General features: G+C 41.7%; 1 protein-coding gene across 2 annotated transcripts; it reads left to right on the top strand.

The window, feature by feature from the left end:
- Positions 1-1,659: 1,659 nt before the first annotated feature.
- On the top strand, positions 1,660-4,438 carry LOC147437820 (pectinesterase 2-like). Of its 2 annotated transcripts, none has more exons than XM_086487267.1 (2): positions 1,660-3,006; positions 3,516-4,438. In XM_086487267.1, the coding sequence occupies exons 1-2, from the start codon at positions 1,764-1,766 to the stop codon at positions 4,157-4,159; spliced, it is 1,887 nt and encodes a 628-aa protein (XP_086343393.1). In that variant the 5' UTR covers positions 1,660-1,763; the 3' UTR covers positions 4,160-4,438. The 2 variants fall into 2 exon arrangements, with proteins under 2 accessions (XP_086343393.1, XP_086343392.1); XM_086487266.1 differs by having other exon boundaries at positions 1,661-3,006; positions 3,462-4,438.
- Positions 4,439-26,467: the final 22,029 nt, after the last annotated feature.

Raw genomic sequence — 26,467 nt, 5'->3', positions numbered from 1 at the left:
ATTGAACATTCCAACCAAAATAGATACAAGGGTATTTTGGGAATTTTTGAAATTTGAGGGGTATTTTGGGAATTTCCTCAAATTAGAGGGGTATTTTGGTAATTTTCCCTATTTATAGCTATACGTACCTAGGACAACCGACATGTCTCCGACTTGCGGCTCCCAATTGTGAAAGTACGTCCGGCCGACCGCCACTTTCTGTCCAGCCACAACACAAATTCCCGCAGCAATACAATTCTAATCCCTCTTTCTTCCCATTTGGCAATTGACCCTTTGATGTCTGTTCGTGGAGACTTGTTATGCCGCCATTGATTAATAGGCCCATTCCATGCCTTGGCACTATAACCAAAATGAACACAAAAAGTACTCTAGGGAAAAATCTCAATTAGAGTAAAAATTTAAGTAACCTCGGCCAAATAGGAATTCAAAGAGTAAAGTAAACCCGATGGTGTTTCAGCATGCAGATCCCAATTAGAGAAGCTTCAAGAGGCAAGTGAATCCAAACATGGATCAACTGGGTTTGGTCATTTAAGTTTGATCTCCATAAAGGTCATGCATGCTCCTCCAACGAACAGTTGGGCCGCGGGAGAGGTAAAGTAATCCCGGGTAAAATCTTGACGTTTCACACACAAAAGGAGTACTACAGAGATGTGGTTAAGGCAAGTGTGTGAGGAAGTCTAGGTGGGGATTTCAAGTCTTGGGGGTGGACGTGGGGATGACGTGTGCATACTTTTGTACCTGAGATTACTTCCCCGTGAAATCTATACCGTAGATCTTGATGGGCGTGAATCATGATAATCACCCTTGATCCCACCAACTCATGTACCTCGTAGTTAGTAAGGAACACCCCCCCCCCCGACGCTATCCGACACCTCTCTTTTTTTTAAAGGGGATCTATGGTTCTATATCATCGTTGATCGTGGACTGTCCAAAATATGTTTTCAACAGGGTTTGACGTCATGACCTCCCTGTCATGGGAAGATTGTCTTACCACTACACAAGCGTGTACACGTTTTGTTATGCAAGGAAAAAGGTAGCATTATATTAAGTAGTTTTAGCACACTTGCGGACAAGTTGCGGTCCTAGTTCAAATCAAGATTATGCCAAGTTCACAACAACAAAATGAAGTGTATACACCTTGCAAAGTTCACTATAGTTCACATGCAAGTTCACTAGGAGTTTAAATCTGCCCAAGTTTACATCAAGTTCACATTCGAGATCAACAGTTGTGATCTTCCCTGACATGCAATGCTGATTTTCAGCCATAGATCCCCTCTAAGTTTGAGGTGTCATTTAGTGACGAGCCCCATGCATGCAGGGTGGCATAAGATGCCCTTGCAATCAAGAGATGTCTCTGTTTTAAAAGTTTCTGTTTCCTAATCCAATTCTCCGTGCTTTTATGGCCAAAATTGAGGCTTCCCAACTTCCATGTGCCAATATGGACATGAATTGCCGACTTGTCAGAATGGTCAATGCATGACCAATGACCATAGTTTTGGTTTTGAATACATGTCCCAAAGGTCAATTGTCTCCAGTATCTACTGCATTGAAGGAGGTTCGACAGTGGGACAACTACCACAAAAGAACCATGATCATCGATGTCCATTTGTAACATCATCTTCAGCTATAGCCTATAAAGCAGCTGGTGTGCCACTGCCATGAAAGTTGTATAGGCCACTCCTCCATCACTCAACACAGAAGAACACTAGCAGAAAAGCTGGAACGTACATTTCTAAACGTCCAGTCTAAGGAGTGCAAGTGACATGGTACTCTGCTATTGTGAGACCATGGGAGCCTCAGAGCCTTCTGTTAATCTGCATGGGACTCCCACTTTCGCCACTCATCCTAATGTTGAAACGAGCAATAATTCCAAGCTTGTGAGAGCCATCTTAGGCCCCATTCTAGTTGCATCTGCTATTGTTTCTCTGGTTGTTTATGGGCAATACTTTTACGCTCCACCACTGCAACGCACAATACGGCTCTCCAGCTCGCCGGAAGGAGGCATTACAGCCTTGTATCCCAATTCGGCAGCTGCCATTTCAGCGGCAAGTGGAGGTTTCAGTCTGAATGCTCTAGTGAGCAGCATTTGCAAGCACACAGCATACCCAGATGTATGTGCAAGGGAGCTCTCTGGATTTCGCATTCCCCTGACTGCCAATCCGCTAGAAATAGTTAGCTTTGCCGTGCAAGCGGCAGCGCGGCGTGTTAGTGAGGCCCAGACCTTGGCCATTAATTGCTCTGGCCAGAAGGGGCTATCCCTTCTAGAAGAACAATGTGCCAATGACTGTGTGGAGCTCTTGTATGGTGCAAAGGACCAGATGGATCTAGTTGCTGTCCGGCTTTCCAGCTTGCGTGGCCTTATCAATGTTGCCACGCTCCGCAAAGCTCTCGCAGATGTAAAGGTCTGGATCAGCTCTTCTCTCAGCTACCAGACTGCCTGTAGTGACAATTTCCAGGTAGCCCCTGGTAGCATCCAGCATCAGATTCAGACCAACCAGGCCTATCTCACTCGTGTGCTGGGTGTCGCCCTCGGGCTCATCGACGCTCTTGCACAAGTTGGGAATTCTCTTGATTCTTGGCTTGGTGCTGTTCCTTCCTCTTTCCGTTCCACCCATCTCCGCCGCCGCCTGCTCAACCATCATCACTCTTCCAATATTGATGGGTTCCTCGACAGTGAAGAAGGTGACGGCTTTCCTAAGTGGGTGTCTGCTGCCGAGGGCAGGCTCTTGCAGGCTTCTCCTTCTGCCATCGCCGCAAATGCCATCGTTGCAAAGGATGGAAGTGGCAAGTACACTACTGTAACTGCTGCAGTAAATGCCATCCCCTCGAGCTTCTCTGGGCGTTATGTCATATACATCAAGAAAGGAGTGTATAATGAGGTTCTCAATGTCACCAAAAACCAAAAGAATGTCACATTCGTGGGTGATGGAATTGACAAGACCATCATAACAGGAGACCGCAATGTGGCTAGCGGAGACTACAACACATACCGTACGTCAACAGTGGGTAAGTGCTAATAATGAGACATCTTGAGACAGTACTTAGGAGACAATGCAGGTTACATCACTGGTCAAATATGAGCTTGCATCATGCTCTCATGGTTTGCTTTCATTAATAATTAGCAAGTGATCGTTGGTGATGTCCCCACCGCCATTGGGTGCATCATCACATTGTAGTGTTTCTAATTTTTGCTCAATTGCCTTATGGTCATGCTCATTTTTAATGTGATGAAGCCCCTTGACAAACGTACTGATGTGTAGGAAAATCCTCTTATGTTCACCATATAGACTACCAAATGATGAAGGCCAATAACTATATACTGATTTGTGACATATAGCACCTTACAAAATCAAGAAGCCCAGTGTATATACCTTATACTCATTATAAGTAGCAAAACCATCTAGTATTGACCGTATAGCCTACAAAATGATGAGCTTGCACATTGTGTCTTTGAACTACAGGGATATCAGGGAGTGGTTTCTTCGGTCGGGATCTCACATTCCGCAACACTGCAGGGCCAAGCGGACATCAAGCTGTGGCAGTTCGGGCAGGCGCAGATTACATCGTCTTCTATCGATGCAGCTTCGAGGGGTACCAGGACACGCTATATGCGTTGTCGAGCCGGCAGTACTACAGGGAATGTCAGATCTACGGAACAGTGGATTACATATTCGGGAACGCAATTGCAGTGTTCCAGAACTGCGGGCTGGTGGCGAGGCTGCCAATGAAGGGGCAGCAGAACACATACACGGCACATGGGAGGCAGCTGGAGGCAGATGTGTCAGGATATTCCTTTCACAATTGCACATTGAAGGCAGACCCAAATCTGACGAAAGCCAATTACACAGTGGAGACGTATCTGGGGAGGCCTTGGAAGGCATATTCGCGTACAGTGTTTATCCAGTCAGAGTTGCAGGCGCTGGTGCAGCCCCAGGGGTGGCTGCCTTGGAATGCGAGCAATCCATTCACGGATACGGTGTACTATGGCGAATACGGCAACAGGGGGCCCGGTGCCGCTACGGGTAAGCGCGTGTCGTGGAAGGGAGTGCACCCCAGCATGTCCAAGACGGATGCGTCGCAGTTCACCGTCTCCAACTTCATTGCCCTGCAGTCGTCGCTGAATGCTATCTCGGTGCCTTACCAGGCCAATCTCATTTAGAACGTTTTAAGTTCAAAGTGGGGTCGATTCATCGCTCCCAACACCTTCTCTCTCTTGCGTTGGGTAGGTGTGTGTTCCCATGAGGAGAGAAAACTAAAATAATCTTTCTTTCACACCAACCCCAGGGTTTCAAAAATTCAAGCACGACATAACTAGAGTGCTTCAGTAGCTGCTGCATTCACATACAATTGAGTTCAAGCAACGTATTGGAAAATTGTATATGCCATTTCAACACTTCTCAAATAAAAAGAAACGGACAAGTTCTATTATTTGATGCTATTAATTATGTCTAAGATATTTATTAACTACGAGGAGAGACATTAAAATGAAGCACAAAGAGAGAGAGAGAGAGAGAGAGAGAGAGAGAGTTTTTCATCAAAGCGTGTTAGATTTCTTGACCTAAACGTGTATTTGGGATACCGATCGTAGTGTTTCAGAGGTGTACTACTCGCAAAAATGAAATACTAATCGTTTCAGAGGTGTACCTTGCAAAAAAATTGGTTCCTACGAGTTCTCTCTGTCATTCCCAGCACGTGGTGCATCAATTAGGTGGCCATGGTGATGCCTGAACGTGGCTCTTGCCTGATGGTATGCGGCCCTTGTCTGACCATGTTTCATGGCTAATATTTAGAGGGGACAAGCACCTTCCTTGTGGGCCTCTGGTGCGTCGAAAGGAAAAAAAATCACAAGGAGGATTAGAGTTCTTTGAAGCTCAATGTTCGTAATCATACAAAACTTCAATGTTATTAATTGTTTGTTGTCCATTTTTATGTTTTGAAAAAAAGAAAACATGCAAGTCTCCTTGCATGGGGGAGTTTGCACAATCCTCCCCAATTTTTATAATACGAGGGAATGTGCCATTCCCACAACAACGTGTAATTTTTAGCGCGTTTATTTACTGCATTCTCAGTGTCAAAAATAAAAAAATAACAATGCTTACTCACCGTGCGATTGAATGTCTATCCTCGATGCACGCAGGGTGCATTTAACCTTTCGTATGGCCGCACTACTCAAAACAAACATGATAGTGGAGGCGGAGTGGACATTGCAAACGCTTAAGCTGTGTTACCAAGCTTTGGTATGGAAGAGTGGAGAGGGCTCTTTTACGATGGTAGAGGACCCATTTGAGCACGGTAATTGCATACTGGAGGCGAGGTGGCCAAGGCAAAGGCTGAAGTTACGTCATCAAATCTTTGGTGTGGAAGAGTCGAGAGGCTCTTTTGCAATGGTAGGAGACAAATATGAGCGCGATAGGCACATATGATATCCTACGACTAGATATGTTTGCCTTCCCTAACAAATCATTGAGCCCTTCCACTTGCATCAGTCCAGCAGTTATGTGCTGGCTGCTTTCGAGCACCATTCTTAATTCTCACGCATACAAATTTTTGTGTCGTCTCTGACATGCCAGCAGCTGGCGCGTAAGAGTCATGAGTCACACATGCTGCAAAAGCTTTTTGTGCTTTAATAAAAGTGCACCACATTTGGCATACATATGAGCCAAAGAATTGGCAAGCATAACATGTTTCCTAGAGCCTTTGAGAAGCAATCCATGCAATGAGCACATTGAGAAATAAGATTGTAGTAGGGGAGTGGCCCTCATTTTGCATCCCAACAAACACAGTTCAGAGCTTCCTCGATTTGTCCTTGCTGGCATATCCTTTTAAGAGAGCACTCCAAGAGGCTTCATTTAGCAGGAACCCTCAATTTGCATCCAATCAAAACAGCCTAGATCTCCCTTGCATCAGCAATGTTGGGCATCTCCTATACTTAACCCGTTGCAGGAGACGACATCCCAAGGAGGATGCCCTTCAACAAGTTTTCGTGCTACTGTGAGGAGACCACATTCGGCATACATATTGATCAAAAAACCTCCATGTATGACATCGTACTCCTAGGTACGTAGCAACCACATCGTGAATTCAGATACCCATGTGAAAGTCTTCCATAAGCCCACAGGCCTTCAAGGTGCAAGCATAGGTGAATGCATTTGGAGAACGAGGTTTTGCTAAAACAATCAAGAGCTTTCTTGCGAGAGGCATGTTGGGTATATCTTGCAACCACCATGCATTAGGAAATTTTGGAGGTCATTTTGAGGGCCTTATTGAAGAGAGAGAAAAGAAGGCGCAACCAATGAGCAACAACCTTATGTAACGTAGAAATGCATGGAAAATAACACAAAAATGAAAGAAAACATTTTAAAATATTGATATTTGTCCCATTTTCGTAAGGTAACTTCCTCGTCTCACAAAGTAGGGCCCACTGCCAATAGCCATCAAGTTGCTGAAACCTGACTACTGATTGATAGCTAACTCTCTCCCTTCATTAAAAGATATCCACTATCTTTATGAAAGGCTTTCAAAACTCATTCTCCCTCCATTATACCTATGGCTTCGTCTTCTACCGCCCAAGAAGTTCTAGAGGTTTCTCTACAATGTCCCCAACTAACCTCACCATTAGTGTGCCAAGAAGACCATGTAGTAGCATAAGCACTATCTCAATCTCAAACTCTCTCACTAGAGATAATAGGTGGCAAGAGCAGAGGATAAGCAAAGGTTCTTGGGTTCTTATGCAGCCAAGAAGGAGAAAAAAGCTCGAAAGCAACAAATATGTTTCGTTCTGCATGCAAAGCAAGAGTTCTGGATTTCAAAGTCGAGGTTGGTAAGAAGACTATGATAGAAGTCTTTGTTCAACATCATTTCACTCACTCTGATGTGATTGCTAATGGCGGTGATGTTTCCATGGTGCATAATCCACGGTGCGACTATGAGTTAATTATTTAACACTCCTCTATAAATGTTATCTTACATTTCAAATGTGTATTTTTTTTATTCTTCTCTTATTACAGATATTTAATTAGGTTATATAGATGTTTGTATTTTCTTACATTCACAGATGTTTATCCTTCCTCATATGAGGAATGGGAGCCACTAGAGTGCATTATAGGTCTCATCCCTGTGACCCATGCTCATATTGGGGTCTTGCAATATGCGGGAAGAACTAGCAAAATCCTTGCAGACGAGGGTATTTTCTTCTATGACCATTTCTACCAACTCAATCAAAGGAATTAGAGAGAAGTGTAGGTGAATGTTTCACTACCAACCAACTGGAACTCCGTGGATTGGCCCGTTCGACACAACAATGAGTGAGGCATTGAGAAGCAGGCTCTATAGGGATGTTCATAGGTCTCTCTGAAACTCTGTACCCACTAAATTGGTGAAACTTTCAAATTTCTGTCCTGTTGATCTCTTTGTTGAGTTATTTCATACGTGCAAAGTACATGTTGCTAAAACTATGCTGCTCTGCAAATCATTTGATTCCCTCTTGTGTGATAAGGTTCTTGATCGAGGGTGGGATGTGAAAGAAACAGATGGCATATGTTGCGAGATTGCTCTTGACACTTTCATTGTCAAGTATATGCTTGCGACACAGAAATTAATAATCTCCTTTTGGTACAAGCGTTCTCACATTGTTGAAGGTTGCTATGTGCCTATGGATCAAGAGGCACTAAGTTTGGCAAACAATGCTGTCATAGACGTGGAAGTGGTGGACAAAGACCTAAATCTTATGACAGTAATTACAATAAGGCAGTAATGCAATATTTTGCAACTTTGACATGAAATAGTGGAGGAGACGGCCGACATTGACTCTCTAAACTTTTATTTCTTGCTGGGCGGACGAAGAGTAATGCAACAAAGGGAGAAGCATTTTCTGTGTGGAGATCTTTTTGGCCATATTCAAATTGTGCCCATGTAATCTAGCCTGAATGGCTTCAATGAAATGTAACTTTTATGATTAGATTGATCTTAATATCAAGTGTTTTCTCAAGGCTCTCTCTCTCTCTCTCTCTCTCTCTCTCTCTCTCTCTCCGAGTCTTGAAACACATAGAGAGGTAGACAGTATCAATTTAAGGTATAAAGAATGAATTACTAAGTACATTTCTAAGTACAAACTCCGATGTGCTCAATGGACTTAAGTACATTTCTTGCAGGTATGGGACCAAAATGTCCTTTAGGTAAAAGTCGTGAACATGCCCTTCAAATGAAGGCGGGGAAATAGTAGTGTCGGGTGGATTAAGTAATATTATGTGGTGTGCCATCAATCAACAAAGTATTGAGAGCATCATAAGGCACATTGATCTGTTCAAAGGGCTTATAGAAAAGTGGTACATTAGCTTTAGTTGGGTAGAAATGTCCCGCGATGGTATTGCAATTTTTTTTACTATACACAAAATAAAAATCCGATCTCTGAATTTCAGCCAAATTGCAAACTATGGTAACAAGGGGATTCAAGTTTTGGGCCTTCATTGAAGACTAGATAGCAACCCTAAACCGTGGAATCAAAAAATTAAAAAATTCCTTTGTGCCTAGTCAAATTACTAGTCTGAGATTTTCCAAGCGGAAACTACGTAAATCGGAGAACTCTGTATGTACACTGTACAGTTGTCGTAGCAGCAACAATCCACTGAGATCCAAGATAATTAGTCTCTACAATCATTGTGTGCATACATATAAGTAGTTAGAAACAAAAAAGAGTATATTATTTAAGTACAATGGATATTACTGAAACAACCATATCTACTTAAAGCAAGGGTCCATACTGGTCATTTCTAATGTTTACATTCTTTTGTTGAGTGTCGATGTTCCCTTTTGTATTGACAAGGGTATCCACCTCTTATGGTTGTGTAGTACATGACTCTTGTGTTTCCATGGCCGTATGGGGGCCGAATGGTTAACCTGTTCTGTTGTCTGTTCTTGGCTTTGATTTGCAATGTTGGCCTCCTCCTCTACATGGTCAAGGCACTCTATATCTTCTCTCGGCTTTGAAGATCTCTTCACATTAGAAATTACAGGAGCTTGGAATCCCTCATATTGATCATGTGCCGCATCTTGTGCCACAATAATAGGCACTCCCTTATCCTCCTCTACTTGGCTTAGAACCTCTGTTGCATTCCTCAGCTCTGAGGAGCATTTTACATCTACATTTTCAAGGGCTTGGTCTACTTCACATTGATCAACCCCAACTTCCGTTTCAACCGCTCCAACTGCAAAGCATAGCGGTGTCTGTTCCTCTAATATGGGGTCAGTTTTAGGGATTTGGTTTCCAGTGGTGGAAACTAGCATGACTTCCTCATCACTGGTCATTGTTAAAGTTATTATATGGTCGTCGACAAAATTTTCTTCTGCATCTAAAACTCCTGGAGTTGAAAGAGATAGTAGATGTTGAATCATTGAAGCACAGTACCTCTGTAAATATTTCAAGATATAATTTTTCACAGCATTCTGCAAAATTAGGTTAACTTGTGGTCAATACTTTAATTAATAATAGCACCAAGTTGGTCCAAACCATAGCACGAAAATACCTTTGACATAAATGGATTCAAAGCAAAAAAACTCTATAGTATGTACTCTGCATGGAGAAGACATCTCCAACCATAGGAATTTGGATCTGTCTGATTAGGCACTTTGACAGCTTTAAAGGTTGCCTTGTAGAGTTCATGATTTCCACAAAGCCTTCCATAGACATAAAGTAATCTTTTTACGCATCTATGAACAATGAAAGTTATTTGTTATTAACAATATTTAGGTCATCAACAATAGCCCAAATAAACACTCAAGGTTTTATCAACACTCACACTCTTATCTCTGAATGTGTTCCTTGTATGGAGTTGATAGTCCATACCACTTGTTTGTCCAGTTCAATGCATACAAGGCTCCAATGATTATTTGATTCGTATGGAAACACCAGAGTTGTGACCTGAAGCATTGGACAATGGACAAACTATTTCTCCAATGTGGCATGAGAAGTGTTTTTTATACGCAGTGGCACAGACAATTGTGGATCTAAAACATATATTTCAGTATGGGTTTGTTGAGGGAGCTAGCTCTTTATTAATCTATAGTCAAAAACAAGGATTTAATTAGAGACCAAATACAAAAATAAAAGGATCTTAAAGGTAGAGAAGTGCATTTACTTTAGGCATAAATAAACAATAGAGTCTGTAATTTGTGCATTGGGATCTTTCAAAATCCAAATATCAAAAGAATCTAGAGCTAATTGCCTAGTACCATTAGCAAGGGGAATGATTGCTAACAGTCCTTTCATGGAATGTAAAATATCATTGTTTCTTTCATTTAAGTCTGTGGTAACTTGCCCATAATTTCTCCTCTTGGCCTCTTCATCAACAGCAACAGTCTGTATCCTCTTCATCATCAGCAACAATCTGTATCCTCTTTAATTTCTCTACTTCCAGGTAACATCTTTCTTCTTGCTCAGCTCTGGCTCTGGTGTTCACATCATGAGTAACCTCATGAATATTAACCCATGATCCCATTGGCCTGGTGGTATTAGAAGTATATCCTTAATTTTAGGGTCAATAAACTCATTAGGGATAAGGAGCTTATCGTATCTCCAAGGTATTCTCTTGAGCGTCTCACTGTCCTTGTCCATTATTGTCACCCGGTGAGCATGAGCTACAACAATGATGATATCATTAAAATACTCCAATAAAAAATCTTATGCTGCTTCTGGAAGACAGAGCAGGGCAACAACCTTCCATCTCATTGTACCAGCACATGCTTCCTCGCAAATTTGCCTTACTGCTCTTCTAATCTCTCTAAATAAACCCATGTTTCTCTGAATATTCTTCATTCTTGGTCCCTTCAATATCTTCACTGGTTTACCTGAAGTTTTCTTCTTCCTAGCAGACCTTCCACATGCTTTCTTTGCAAGCCCTGGTCCTTTCCCTGCCTTCCTTGCTGTTGCCTTTGTTCTTGCCATTCCACTATAAGAGAAAAATGCAAAGGCTCTCTCTCTCTCTCTCTCTCTCTCTCTCTCTCTCTCTCTCTCTCTCTCTCTCTCTCTCTCTCTCTCTCTCTCTCTCTCTCTCTCTCTCTCTCTCTCTCTCTCTTTGTGTGGATCATGACGCGCGGGCTGAAAATTGCGAGGAGAATATAGCCTACCACGCCTCGTGCACCAATTCTTAAAATCCCTCTCTCTCTCTCTCTCTCTCTCTCTCTCTCCCCCCCCCCCCCGCCCCCCTTTATTGTCATTTGGTGTTTTTTCCACCACCTCTTCCACATGTCTAGAATGGTTGGTGCATGTATGGATACCCTAACTATCCATCTAACCATCCCACTCTAGTTTTAGACAATGGTTTCACTGCTTTGTTATTTACTCCAAGGTGGATTTGTGAGAAATGTTGTTTTCTATGGTCTGAGACTTTACCCCCTACCCCTCACTCTCTCTCTCTCTCTCTCTCTCTCTCTCTCTCTCTCTCTCTCTCTCTCTCTCTCTCTCTCTCTCTCTCTCTCTCTCTCTCTCTCTCTCTTTGTATGGCTCACATCGCGCGGGCTCAAAATTGAGTAGAGAAAATAGTCCATCGCGCACCGTGCTCCAATTCATGACTTCTGTTACCATATACATGTGGTAGTGATGTGTGTGAACACATTAGGACCGCCGGGGCATTTTTTCCCTCTTTAGGAGGTTTTCCCCCCCTTGCATTGTATATACGCCCATCACTCTAGGGCTATCTATCTTTCCATTGTACACTAAGTTACACACTCTCTATTGTGTGCCTTGAGCTTCCTTCATCTTCTCCAAGATGTGTACGTTTCTCTGCAACCCTAATTCCAACAATTGGTATCAAAGTAGGTCACGTCCTCCCAGGCTTAGTCGCCAGTGCTCCAACACACGCTTGCTCACTTTCTCCGATTTCAGTGAGGTTTGGCGAGCTTTCGCAGGTCGACAAATACTTGGGGAGAGCTCGAATAGCTTGTTCTGCTCAAATTTTTGATTTGGGCTCATTTCGGCCTCCGTTTCCACTACAGGCAATACTACACAGGCTATTTCGTCATTTTGTGCAGAATTTTTGTCAGTGCCGTTCTCTGCATAACATGTGCCTTATAGTCTTCTACGGTTTGTGCTATATAGCACAGGTTGTTCCAGCTTCGTTTCTCCTATTTTCGGGCAGTTTTCACATCAGGTGCAGCATTTACCATGTTTGAAGGAATTGCCATTTTTGCTGCTGAGGACAGGTTGGATGGGGACAAATACCCTATGTGGGCTTATATGATGTAACATGTTCTTGTGACAAAGGGTGTCTGGAACATTGTGCACGGCATTGATGTACGTCCTGGTTCCGACGATGTAGATGATGTTGAGGATGTTGCAGGTCTTGCTGCAAGGATTGCAGCTGTTACAGTTGTTTTGCCTACGACAGAACAAGCTCGTTGGGATGTTAAGGATGCGCAGGGTCATGCATTGATTGCATTGTCTGTGAAGCGCACCATTGTTCCTCACATCCGTTCAACAAAATTTGCAAAACAGGCTTGGGATATTCTAGCAGGTCTTTATGCAAGCTGCAATGAGGCTAAAATTGCTTTGTTGCGTAAAGAGCTGGAGTCGAAGATTATGCATGAGGAAGATGATATGGACACTTTCCTTTCTAGTGTCAAGGATATCAATGAGCAACTTATTTCTGCAGGTGAAGTCATTTCAGACAGTTCCCTTGTGCAGACTGTTCTTGATGACTTACCAGATTCTTACCAGACTTTTGCTAGTACTTGGAGACTTATGACCCAAGGAAATCCAGAAGTTGTCAAGTTTGATGCATTATGCACATTGCTGTTGCAAGAGTCACTTTCCAGAAAAAACAGGACTAGACAGCGTGCAGTTGAACAGGATTTTATTGCTTCTCAAAGAAAGGGTGGTAACAGCAATGCAACCACTTCTTATGGTTCTGCTGCGAGTGGCAAAAATTATGTTCCTAATGCTTGTGCTGGCAGCAATTCATCTGGAAATTCTGGTGATAAGGGCAAAAAGAAGATGCGTTGCCATTATTGTAAAGCCAATGATCACTTGATCAAGTCGTGTCCTAAGTTGAAGGCCAAAGAGGCTAAGAAGAAAGAGGGTGGTTCCACTACAAATGCTGGTTCCACTACAAATGCAGCCATTGTTGAGTCTTCTGTGAAAGGAGACTGTGTTGCTGATGTTGATGAAGAATGGGCTTTTAGCGCAGAGTGCACTTACAATCCTGCTGTCCATGATGCATGCTTGTCAGTTGATGCAAATTCACATGTGTGGTATTTCGATAGTGGTGCTACAAAGCACATTACCTCACATCGTGAATTGTTTACCTCTCTCGAGTCTGTCCCTCATGGAAATTCGGTCACTTGTGCCAACAACGCCCCTTATCCAGTTCAGGGAGTTGGAAAGATTGCGCTCACTGCTGCTAATGGCAATTCCTTCACACTTGTTGATGCACTTTATGTACCTGGGATCAAGAAGAATCTCTTGTCTGTATCCGCACTTGCTAGACTTGGACTTGTAGTAAAATTTGTGGATGACAGATGTACAGTTCATGATCTCAGTTTTGGTGATGAAATTGTTGCATTTGGGCTTTTGTGCCGTGGGCTGTATAAGCTCACTTTGTATGACAAGTGTGGACAAAATTTTACAAATGCTGTTGCAGATTCAAGGGCTATTTCAAATGCAAAAATTTGGCATGCACATTTTGGTCATCTGAATTTTACCAGTTTGCTGCGTTTGCAGAAATTTGATATGGTTGCTTCTTTGCCGCCTCTTGAAGAACCTGTCAAACATGTTTGCGAAGGCTTTATTTTGGGTAAGATGCAGCGTTCTAAGTTTCCAAAGGATGGTTCAGTTCGGGCCACATGCAGGTTGCAGCTTGTGCATAGTGATGTTTGTGGGCCCATGCAAACTCCGTCCTTGGGCAATTACCTGTACTTCGTGACTTTCATTGATGATTACTCCAGGCATGCATGGGTATTTCCGCTTACAGCGAAGTCCGAAGTTTTTATGTGCTTCAAACAATTTCTGGCTATGGCTAAAAATGTCTCAAAATGTACTATGGACACCCTTCGTTCCGATCGAGGGGGGGAGTATATGTCTCATGAATTTAATGCATTTCTGGCTAGTCGTGGGATAAAACGCCAATGTACAGTGCCTTATACACCTCAGCAAAATGGTGTTGCTGAGAGGAAAAACAGGTCACTGACGGAAATGGCACGATGTATGGTCAAAAGTCAAGCTTTGCCGCATTCTTTTTGGCTTGAGGCCATCATGTGTGCCACTTATGTACTTAACAGGTGTCCTACGAAAGCTTTGCAGTCTATTACTCTATATGAAGCATGGCATGATAGAAAGCCTTCTATTGAGCACATGCGTGTGTTTGGTTGTTTGGCATATGCTTTGGTGCCACAAGTGTAGTGCAGAAAATTGGATGATAAGGCTGTCAAATGTATTTTTGTTGGTTATAGTGCTGAAAGCAAAGGTTACAGGTTGTATCATCCGCAAACAAAACGTATTCTGGTTTCACGGGATGTAGTGTTTGTGGAAGATTCTGTTCAGCCCTTGCTGTCATGTACTAGAGACAGTAATGTAAGCTTAGAGGACATTTATGACACTTTGTTGCCTCTTTTCAGTGGTGGAAATACAAATGTAAGTTCCAATGAGGCAAATGTACAGCCTATGGGGGTTTCTATAAATGTTTTAGATCAGCCTATTACTGATGCAAATGTACATGATGTACTTGATGAGGAAAGGGCTGAAAATGAGCAAGCTAGAGGTATGCCAAAATGGCTGGTGCACACTTTGCGTGACAGTAAATTGGATACACCTTTGTCTAGTCGTACTCGTTCAGGCTCTCGCCATGCATCCTATGCATCAGATTGTTATGCTTTGGCTGTGTGTAGCTTACATGATGTTGAGGAGCCTCTGTCTTTTGATGAAGCACAGAATTCAGAAAATTGGATGGCTGCCATGCAATCAAAATATGATGCACTTAAAGAAAATAACACATGGACTTTATGTGATTTTCCTCTTGGCAAAAAGGCCATTGGTACGAAGTGGGTTTACAAGTTGAAACGCAAGCCAGATGGTGAGATTGATCGCCATAAGGCTCGACTTGTTGCAAAGGGTTATGCACAGCAAAAGTGCATTGATTATGAAGAGACTTTTGCTCCCACTTGTCGTATGACTACTATGCGTTTTCTATGTGCACTGGCAGCTCATTTTGGTTGGGATGTACATCAATCAGACATTGTTACTACTTTCTTGAATGGTGACATATTTGAGGAAGTTTATGTAACGCAGCCTCGCGGTTTTGTCATAAAAGGACAAGAGGACAAAGTGTGCATATGTAAGAAGTCTTTGTATGGGTTGAAGCAATCTCCTCGTGCTTGGTATGAGAAAGATGGCACTCATTTGGTTAAACGAGGCTTTCGTAACAGTCCAACAGAAAGAACATTGTATGTAAAGCATGAGGATGATGTATTTCTCATTGTGGTTCTTTACGTCGATGATTTGCTGATCACTGGACCAAATGAGAGACATATTGCTGAATTTAAGACTGATTTGAATGCTACTTTCAAGATGAAAGATTTGGGACTGTTGCATCATTACTTGGGTATACAATTTAAGCAGTGTGATGGTGGTATTGTCTTGTGTCAGAAAAGTTACATAGAGACATTGCTATGTAAGTTTGGACTTGAGGATTGCAAACCTATTGCCACTCCCATGGAAACAGGTTTGAAGTTGAGTCTACATGATGCTGGCGATCCTGCTGATGTCACTCTTTACCAAACTGCTATTGGCTACCTCATTTATGTATGCAACACGAGGCCAGATATTCAGTTTGCAGTCTCACAGGTCATCAGATTTATGCATAGCCCAGGGTCTAAGCATTGGCACGTTGTCAAGAGGATTTTCCGCTACCTTAGTGGCACTTTACATCTTGGCTTGTTTTATCCCAAGGGGGGATCATTGCCTCCAGACTTACATGCTTTTTCAGACTCAGATTGGGTTGGCTGTTTTGACACGCGAGTGTCCACGAGTGGTTTTTGTTTCATGCTTGGCAGTTCATGTATATCATGGTTGAGCAAGAAGCAACCTACTGTGGCCACTTCGAGTTGTGAGGCTGAGTACAGGGTAGTCTTCACAGCTACGGTTGAGTGTGTATGGCTTAGACGCCTTATGGATGATTTGGGTGTTGGACAGGACACTGCCAACACTATCTACACTGACAGTCAGAGCGCATTGGCAGTTGCGAGGAACCCAGTTTTTCATGCTCGCACAAAGCACATTGAGGTGCATTACCACTATGTCAGGGAGAGGCTCTCAGCAGGAGAGATCAGCTTGGCTTATGTGCCAACACAGGACAACCTTGCAGATCTTTTCACAAAGGCATTTTCTCGTGAGAAGCTTGAAGCTTTCCGCAAAGCTTTGGGCTTACTCCCCTTTGTGGACTGATCCTATCCTCAGCGCATGGCACTTCCCTTTACTCATGTGCCAGCTCTCGTTCACCGCATCACTCCAGGGGGGATTTTTTACCATATACATGTGGTAGTGATGTGTGTGAACACATTAGTACCGCCCGGGCATTTTTTCTCTCTTTAGGAGGTTTTTTCCCCCGTGCATTGTATATATGCCCATCACTCTAGGGTTATCTATCTTTCCATTGTACACTAAGTAACACACTCTCTATTGTGTGCCTTGAGCTTCCTTCGTCTTCTCCAAGCTGTGTGCGTTTCTCTGCAACCCTAATTCCAACAACTTCCCTCTCTCTCTCTCTCTCTCTCTCTCTCTCTGTGTGTGTGTGTGTGTGTATGTGTGTGTGTGTGTGTGTGTGTGTGTGTGTGTGTGTGTGTGTGTGTGTGTGTGTGTGTGTGTGTGTGTGTGTGTGTGTGTGTGTGGCTCAGAGCGCGTAGGCTCAAAATTGAGTAGAGAAAATAGTCCATCGCGCACCGTGCTCCAATTCATGACTTCCCTCTTTGTGTGTGTGTGTGTGTGTGTGTGTGTGTGTTGTGTGTGTGTGTGTGTGTGTGTGTGTGTGTGTGTGTGTGTGTGTGTGTCTTCCTTTTTCAAACCCAACGGACACTCAGAAACTCTCTCCCTCTCTCTCTCTCTCTCTCTCTCTCTCTCTCTCTCTCTCTCTCTCATCATGAATACAAGTGTGCATTTGTTACCATAAATAGTACACGTATTTTTTTATTGTTAAAAAATATATATTATGGTCGTACCACCCATTTAATGCATGTCCTTCTAATACGTGTACAAAAATATTTGGCTTGGTTCGTTAAAAACGCTAACGGTAATGTCTATTATTGTATGAAAATGGAGAGAGAGAGAGAGAGAGAGAGAGAGAGAGAGAGAGAGAGAGAGAGAGAGAGAGAGAGAGAGAGAGAGAGAGAGAGAATAACTTAGTAAAGGGGAGAATAGAAATCATATTGGTGAAGCTAAATACAGACATAGAGAGAGAGAGAGAGAGAGAGAGAGAGAGAGAGAGAGAGAGAGAGAGAGAGAGAGAGAGAGACTTAAAAAGGCCTCTGCCTCCTTCAAGGTGCAGGAATCAAAAGCTTGAAGACCAACAACAACATTCCTAGTCCCGAATCTCTACTCCAAGAGCAATGTCTAGTCCTGGAAAAGGTAAAGTCAATCTCCTCACTTTCCTTTGGTCCATAGTATAGTTGTGTCTAGGAATTGTCCTTCAAAATGTAAAAGACTATTTAACATTTCACCAAGCAATATTGGACGTTCGTTTACGTACTCCTTGCGTTGTGATACACTTTTGAAATTGTACAAACGTTTTTTTTGGAGAATAGTATTCTTTGATGTTCTGGTAGCTATTCCATTGTATAAAAGCCCATCAAGTGGATCACATCGCGCCAGTAGCTCTGTGGATTTTGGTTTATGTACTCTGCGTGCCGTGATCCACTTGTATGTCTTTTGCTCTTCACAACTATAAAGCAGTTTTGCATTCTATCCATGCTAATCATCTTATGTTATTGTCTATATGATTAGTTGGGAATAACTGTGAGATATCTAGCTATAGTTTGTTCAAAACTTATATGATCATGTGGTGCTCTTCTTTTTATTTATGTTTGATGAAACTTATATTTGTGAGTATGAAATGAATGGCAAGAAGAGGCTGAAAATAGATCCCGAGCGCATCGTTGGCCAAGCAAACATTCCGAGAAGACTGCCGGAGCTGTTAAAAACTTCAATGAAGAGGAATGTAGACTTCACAGAACCCATTGATATATCTGGTGCAGAGCCTACCATGAGTTTGGAGGAGCCTGCCCTGAGTTTGGAGGAGCCTAATATTGATCCATCTATCAAAATGGAGTCCCCTCTACTCCAAAATTTACTTTACCGCACTCACTTAAGAGAGATGTGGATTTTTCAGCACCTACTTTGCAGAGTGCCCAATGTGTTGCAACAATCCAAAAGAAAAAAGAGGCAGTTATTTATGAAGACCCTACAGTGATTGAAGAAAGGCTTTTAGATTTTGCAGTTTCGTCTGGGACTGGTGATAAGTTTGACTTGGTGTCCTGCATTTTTAATGCTCCATTTAATCTTGATGTGTTTATAGCTGAATAGAGTGAATACTTGAAGCTAGAAGGAGAGAAGTTTGAGATTCACACTCAAGAGGGCATGGTTAATGTTGGTGAAATGGTGGTAATCCATTTAAAAGACTGTGATCCTAAAAGACAGTCTTACAAGAAGTATAATCAGCTCCCTCTTATGTACAAACCCCATTGGTGCAGCTTACATAAACGTGAGTGCAAGATGGTTCAAGAATCCTTTGGATTTCTAATATTTTTAAATGGATTATTTACAAGTCTTATGAAAGATCCTAAGGAGGTCATGGAGGAACACGATTTACCAGCATATGAAAAAGAGGAAAAGAATGAGGAATATATTGAAGTGACAGAAATAGAGGAGTCCATTGATCTTGAAGAAGAAGCAAAAGAGGTGGAACGAAGCAATCTTTTCTCAGTGAAAACCTCAAATATCAAGCTACCTCTAGATGTGTCAGGTTTCAATGAGCGGCAAGCCACCTTAATACTACCAAGAGTGCCAAAGTTTAAATTTGGAAATAGGTCATAGATTTTCTTTCATGATATACAAAGTATTTTTTATTTGTGGGAGGACTTTGCACTGGACACTATCTCCAAGTATCAGGAGGAGAGGAATGGATTTGTTTCAGATGACAGTAGTGATAACGAGGCAATGGAGATTTCCAGTAACCCATTGGACTACCTCAAACTCTGCTTTGAAAAGGAAAAAAAGTATAAAGAAAGCCTTCCCGATGAAGCCACATTTCAAACTATTTGAAATAATCTTAAAGCCATCAACTAGTAAACTGGATATGGAGGATTAGTTTAAGCGACCAACCCAGGAGTCAATCGGATCAGTCAACCTATGGAAGGATGAGCTTTTTTTGCAAGATGAGAGTTTCATGGTATAAAATCCTTCCCCCCCCCCCCCCCCCCCCAAAAATCTCTCTCTCTCTCTCTCTCTCTCTCTCTCTCTCTCTCTCTCTCTCTCTCTCTCTCTCTCTCACACACACACACACACACACACACACACACACACACACATACACAAACACTTCTTTTGTTTACAGTCATGGATCGTTGAAAAGGACGAATTTCTTCGTCATCAAAGAAGATAGTTATGTGGTAGGGATGCAGATCTAGGACAATATCTTCCTAGTTTATGTGAGGCACCCATCCTAATCTTCCACAACGGAATGTCACAAGAGGGGAGTACTGCAACCTATGCTTTCAAGACATTATCTTGCTTCTTAGGTGGTCCAATGCTACCACAAAATGCTGAAAAAGTAATCCTCGTTGACAAGGTTTTTGGGAGAGAATGTTTAGGTTACTCACCAAGATATACTGGGGGCCGTGCAACATATTACTACACATACACAGTAATGGCATTATCTTTAGGGAAAGAAAACCCTACTGAACTCTTAGAGTATGGCAAACATTTAATGATCAGATACAAGGGCAAGGTTCCAAATGATATTTGCAAATCATCAAAATGTTGAAATAGTTGTGGTACATATTGAATTTAATTCTAGAGGCATTTGTGGTACATCCGATCATCTAAACTCTAACTCTCTTATTCCACCAATGATTGGCATATTGCATTGTCTCCCTCCACCTCATTTGACTTTCAAGAGCAGTTGAGTTGTTGAATGTGTCTGCTTGCTTTCTTTTCTGAAGTTACAAATGTCTGATTGGCTGTACAGTTGTTGCTGAAGAGGCCAATACTTGCTTTTGTTGCATGCGATGAATGATTCTACGATAAAACCACTGAAATAACTCCTTCAGATTGTTTACCTTATTTTGAGAGCCTCCATGCCGTGTGTATCTGAAGTAGGCATTTCTAGCCATGTAATGAGACTTCTCCAAGCCCTGGGTGTTCCATATACCTGGATTCCCATACTTTTGGATGAAGTATGGCAAATGATTAAAAATAATGTGCTGCAAAACAATAAATTTATTTAGAAATTTAAACACAAACTTAGTACTAAGACTATCTGAGGTGCTTTGAATTTACCATGTAGTGAGTGATTTGAGTGTCAATCCATGCTATCTTGAAGGATTTTTTTAGTAGCTGAAGGTTCTGTTTAAACTTGCCGAGACCAATCATCATTCTCACACATTTGAAATAACGTGTCACTAGAACACCACACATCACCCTTTGCATTGCGAGTTGTTGTCTCTTGGTCTTTCACTGCTAAATGAAGTTTAATTTACCATGTAGTGAGTGATTTGAGTGTCAATCCATGCTATCTAGGAAGGATTTTTTTTAGTAGCTGAAGGTTCTGTTTAAACTTGCGAGACCAAACTCATTCTCACACATTTTGAAATAACGTTGTCATAGAAACACCACACATCACCTTTGCATTGCGAGTTGGTGTCTCTTGGTCTTTCACTGCTAAATGAAGTTTTTTTCCAGTGCATATACTCACTTTGTTAATGTAGGTAGAGTGATATACTCTCCCTCGCTTTGTTAGCTTCACATCTTTCATACCTTGAGGTTTAGATAGAAAATGGCGTGCCTTGAACCCACCTATGGATGGTTTGCAGGGTACATCTTTCTCATTGTTTGACCTTTTTTGGTCCCGCTGGATTTTCACATTGCCCCCATGTAGCCCAATATCTGACAAAACTAGTTCCAAAGCCTCTAGAGTGACTTGGCGTTCAACTGAATTTTTGATTTTCCAAGAAAACCCAATGTACAAATATACCAACTTCTCTACAATTCGGCAGAGACCATGCATTGTACAAATATGGACATTAACAAGTGGTATATCCAAAACTTGCCGGAAACTAGAGTCTTGATTGTGACAAGTAGGAGCCTTTCGCCACCACTTTGGGTCCATCACCTTTGCAGGCTCCATGCAATACAAGCATGGAGACCTTGCCATGGCATCCATTCCACAATTATACATACACTTCAGTGTTTTGAGGTCACCTGCAAGATGCCATTGATCTTGAAAGTCTCCTCTCCCATCTACAGCCAATACCTCTCCTCGATCCATTTGCCTATCAATGATATCTAGAATAGGGGTTTGATGGAACACTTAAAATAAAATGTCATGGTCTTCTTTCTTTAGCTGCAAGATTAATCCTTATGAGATACAAAAAATAAATCAAAAATTTAGGTACAATAGAGGGCTTGCTAGAGCTACAAAATTGAAGATAACTGGATTACCTAAAATGCACCAAGCCACCATATGTTTGTTTCTAATTGAACACTCAAGTATGAAGGCTCATCAGTGGGACATTTAGAAAGATCCCTATTCATTAATGTGATATATGCTTGATGTGATACATCAGTAGAAACCTCTTTTACTAACTCCAAGGGAATCCAATTGTATATGCTTGGCAGGCACTGCATTCCTTGAAATGAATCTGTCAACGACATCGCGTTGCAAAAACTTAAACTTTTTGTCATGCATTATATCATTTGCAGGACCACTAGTTATCAATGGCTTTAACTGCTTTCCTACATTGGCCTTTGGGTCTATGTTTTCTTTGTCTGGATAGATAGAATCTCTACAAAGAAAGCATAACTAACATAAGCAAACACTTAGATTACTTTAAATTAATTAGACAGTTTACAATGCCCACCTCAATGCTTGGATTCTTTTATTAAGGCCGCCAGAGCCTACCTTCAACGTTTCAAGATTCCATAGTTTCTCCTTTCGCACACGAGTGCCTAACATTGTCTCTTTGTTTTGTAATGATTGTACCTTTGTTCGCAAGACCTGTGATTCTTGTGTGCGCTTCATTACAATCTTTTGTTCCTCATAATGCAAGTTTGAAAGTCTCTGAATATCATTTTCTTGGTGCTTCACCATGTATTTATAAGTTTCTGATTTGTTGTTTAGAGCATTACAGTAGCCAAGCAATCCATTCTCTCCATTACCTGCAAAGGTCAATAAGCTAGTGGGATTTGAAAATGCAGGGAAAGCATTGGTCATGGGATTCAATGGATAGAGTGAGACTTTTGTCCAAATATCTAAGTGTTTCGCTCCCTCTGCTCTGAGTCTCGTTGTCATGATCGGTGTCACTTTGATGTTAGTTTTGCCTCGCTTATACAGTGGCGTATATTGGGGATCCAGGTCAATGTGTAGATGATAGAAGGGTCTTTTAAGGAGGACATTTGTGGGGGTGGTAGAAGAAGCCATGTATGCAACAATGCAAGAAAGGAAGGATTTCTTTAAGGTCAGCGCACAAATAGTGAGAGAGTAAGGAGAGAGCAAGTTTGGAAGGATACGTCCTATTTCCTTTAGTCATACATTCCATGTACAGGAAACTCCCTCCAATTCTAGGACGTTCATTAAATGCAACTGAAAATGATTTATTCTTCAATCATCACGACCATTATGATACTGTGGCAAGAATCTACTTGTAAGTGAAATTTTCGAATGGTTATTCCAAGTTTACAATTGCTTTTACCACACCTATTTTCTAGAGAGATAAAATCAAAATTCTATTTTTCTTAGAAGGCCCTCCAAATGACCTCCAAAATTTCCTAATGTTGCACGTGATGACGTTCAAGAGAGAATGTCCATCAAGAACTTTTAATGATTTTGTGACAATATTGCATTTGGCATACATATCAACCAAGCACTCTTGGACCAGGTATCTTCTTGTTAATTTTTTCACCCATATCAACGGCTTTCATAAGGCCAATGGGATCCAAGGTACAAACATATACATTCAGGCTGAATTTTAAGAGATGCATCCACTAAAAATAGCGTAAAGCTTTTTGTCCGTGCTCTTGTCGTGTGTATCCCACAATCCGTGCATTCCAATAGGCAACATTCTAGACAAGAATCTCCTCAACCACTTTTTGTGGTTTCTCAAGTGCACCACATTTGTCATACATATTGACCAAGACAGTGCCAAGCACGACATCTTTTTTCAACACCCTTTGACTAACAATATAATTGTAAATTTTTGTGCCCATATCAGTATCTTGCGTAGAGCCACATGCCTTCAAGATGCATGTGTAGGTGGTGGCATCTGCTAAAAGCAGACTAGATCTTTCCTTGTGGTAAATCCTACAATCACTGCACATTCCAAGAGTCCACACTCTAGATATGTAATGGAAATTGCCTATGAACTTTGAGAATAGCAAAACTAGGAGAGTTAAAGAGCATTTTTGTGAGACTACATTGAGAACATAGAGGGTGAACTTATTTAGCGGTAGCAACTTAACCATAATACTTGATTAACTTGGCATGACCAATACTTTTTCAAGAGAGAGAGTTTAGAGAACTTGACAATAGTTGAGGACCGGATTTACGTGGAGCCGGTACCCCCTCCAATAGTCTTTTGTATTATAGATTCTCCCATCAAGAGAGACTTGGTACAATAAAAAAATTTGTGTTCCTTGTGACCTAGGTGATGCAATGAAGATGGAAAGCTGCATGCATCACGATTATAACATAGACTTGTAAAAAACATTAACCATCTCCAGCCTCAGTCCCAAGGCCTCAAAAACCTTCAAAGGTGCAGAGAGCTAGCGGGGAATGAGTGTAGGGAGAGGAAGAAGAAACATTCATGAAGATGGAGAAGATGGCAAGCTTAAGCATTGAAGCATGGCTCTCGGTTGGATTTGCATTCCATAGCCAAGAGTGTTGCTGTAGGCTCTCGACTTCTCTACTAGCTTGAAGAAGGAGATGGAGCTCTTGCACTTTGTACTTCACATAATGAGAGAGAGAGTGTGTGTGTGTGTGTGAGAGAGAGTATATCATGCAAGAAGGCCCCCTCCTTGCTTGGGCTGACCCCCTCTTCTAGCTCAAGATGAAAGCTCATTGGCCTTCCCAAGCCTAGCCAATCACAAGCTTGGTGCATATCAAGCAACAAGGGTAGCCTTGGAAGAAGTGTCCTCCTTCCCCTTTTTTGAGAGAGGACTTGATAAATGCATAAATAATTAGTTGAATTAACTAAATTATCATTGCAACCCTTGGGAGGCCAATCAATAGGCTTTAGGCACAACATGAGGGCAACATGAAGGGGAGCTTGACATGTGTCCTTGTTGCCTCCTTGGTCTAGGCTTGCCTTGTGTGAGCGTGTGTGTGTTCTCTCTCATATCCATCCTTGTAGGGATCTCCCCCTCCTTGTAGGGATCTTTGTTGACTTTTGTGACACCTCAAGCCTCTCAACCTTGGGCCCAGTTCTCACCACAAGCTCAGCCCTTAAACCACTGAATCTTGGGCTGGGTTCCCACCTCAAGTACAACCCTAGCATCTCAAGCATGACAAGCACATAAAACATCTCAGTCATCAATCACCTCAAGCACCTCAAGCATCTCAATCATCAAGCACAACAAGCACCTCAAGCTTGGACCAGGTTCCCACCCCAAGCACAACCCTAGCTTGCCTAAGGTTAAAAGACTTTTAACACTAACCATTGGAGGTCCTTAATGAAGCTAACCCTAAGGTCTTTGAGATCCATTAGCTAGCCTTTATCTTTAACAAATCATCTCTCATTTAGACCCCTTTACCATTGGCCTCGTGTTGAGATAGAGTCGTAAGCATATGTCTATATTCTAGCCCTTGTTCTCGTTTGTTATTCCACATTAAATGATCAGTTCAATATGAGAAAATAATTTGGGTTGGTTAGATATAGATTTTATGGCATTACCTCTCTCTCTTGAAATCATAGTCGTCCTTGACTATGAGGTAGAGCAGATAAAGTCTTAGTCATTAGTCAATGTTTCTTAGCGGATAGAGGATCCCTTGTTATGCTATGACATCATTCCGAGATGGATGAATAATCCATTTGGTGCTTGGGAGACATAACCGCTGCAAGCATGTCTGCTCTTTAGTCCATTTCATTCTCCCAAGTAGAGTGACAAATTCTACTTCGTGTTTGAGAGACTTCGTCATTACAAACATGATTCTAATCATGCATACTACTTAAATTTGTGCACGATAAAAAGATAATTAGTCTTAAAAGACAAAAACATTGGTCATTTAAAAGAAACATGTACATTTGTTTACTCTAATGTAGCATTGTAAGCATTGGAAAGGTTCATAGTATCCTTAAGTTGTATTCCTTACATCCATCTAGCATCTTCAAAAGGATAATTTTTTAACTTGATAAGATACCGTCGGATAATCTTACCATGTCTTGGTACCTTGTCTTCATGCCGAAGGATAGCTTCGGGTTGTAGCAGCTCTTCTTGGTCTTCGATTTTGGGAGGGTCTTCAATAATTGGTTCACCTAGTGGCTCTCCTTTGTAGGGCTTAAGTAGGCTCACATGAAAAGAATTGTGTATGAGCCAATGGTTGGGCAACTTGAGTTGATAAGCCATCTCATTGACTGGCTTCAAAATTTGAAAAGGAACATAGTTTCTTTTTGCTAGTTTAAAATAATACTTTTGATGGCCCGTAGGATTTTTGCCCGATGTTTGCCTCAATCGAGCCTTGGGAAACTTAAGTAAGGCCCAATCATTTTATTTAAACGTTAAGGCACTTCTATGCTTGTCAGCAACAACTTTTTGCCTTTGTTGAGAGATGGATATAGCCTCCTTAATCTTTTGAAAAAGATTCTTGTAGGTCATGGCTATACTCATCGGCAAACAACGAAGATCTTCCCACGTACTTTAAGTAGAAAGAAACTTTTAGATCTTCCCTCAATGATTTCAAAAGGTGCTTTCCCTGTAGAAATATGGACAATATTATTGTACACATACTCTACAAGAGGTGAGTACTTAACCCATTGTGAGCATTGATCTACTTATGTAACATAAGTCTTTAGTAGATCAAGAATTGTAAGATTGGCTATCTCACTTTGGCCATCCATTTGTGGGTGATAGGCCAAAGGGAAATTCAATCTTGTAGTACCTAGATTTTCAAAGAGACCTTTCCAAAAATTACTGGTCATTCTAGGATCTCTATCTGACACAATGGATGTTGGCAATCCATGGTGTTTGAAAATCTGAGGGCTATTCAATTTTCCTTGTGGA

The sequence above is a fragment of the Adiantum capillus-veneris genome, chromosome 17 (genome assembly GCF_014529385.1).
Source record: "Adiantum capillus-veneris isolate H3 chromosome 17, ASM1452938v2, whole genome shotgun sequence".
Lineage (NCBI taxonomy): Eukaryota > Viridiplantae > Streptophyta > Polypodiopsida > Polypodiales > Pteridaceae > Adiantum > Adiantum capillus-veneris.
This window is presented reverse-complemented; position numbering and strand designations above follow the sequence as displayed.

What these genes read in the sequence shown, in the direction of transcription:
- LOC147437820 (XM_086487266.1), top strand. Translation starts at nt 1,764, where the DNA reads ATGGTACTCTGCTATTGTGAGACCATGGGAGCCTCAGAGCCTTCTGTT. An exon ending in ATACCGTACGTCAACAGTGG is followed by an intron (nt 3,007 to 3,461) that starts GTAAGTGCTAAT and finishes TTTGAACTACAG; the next exon opens with GGATATCAGGGAGTGGTTTC.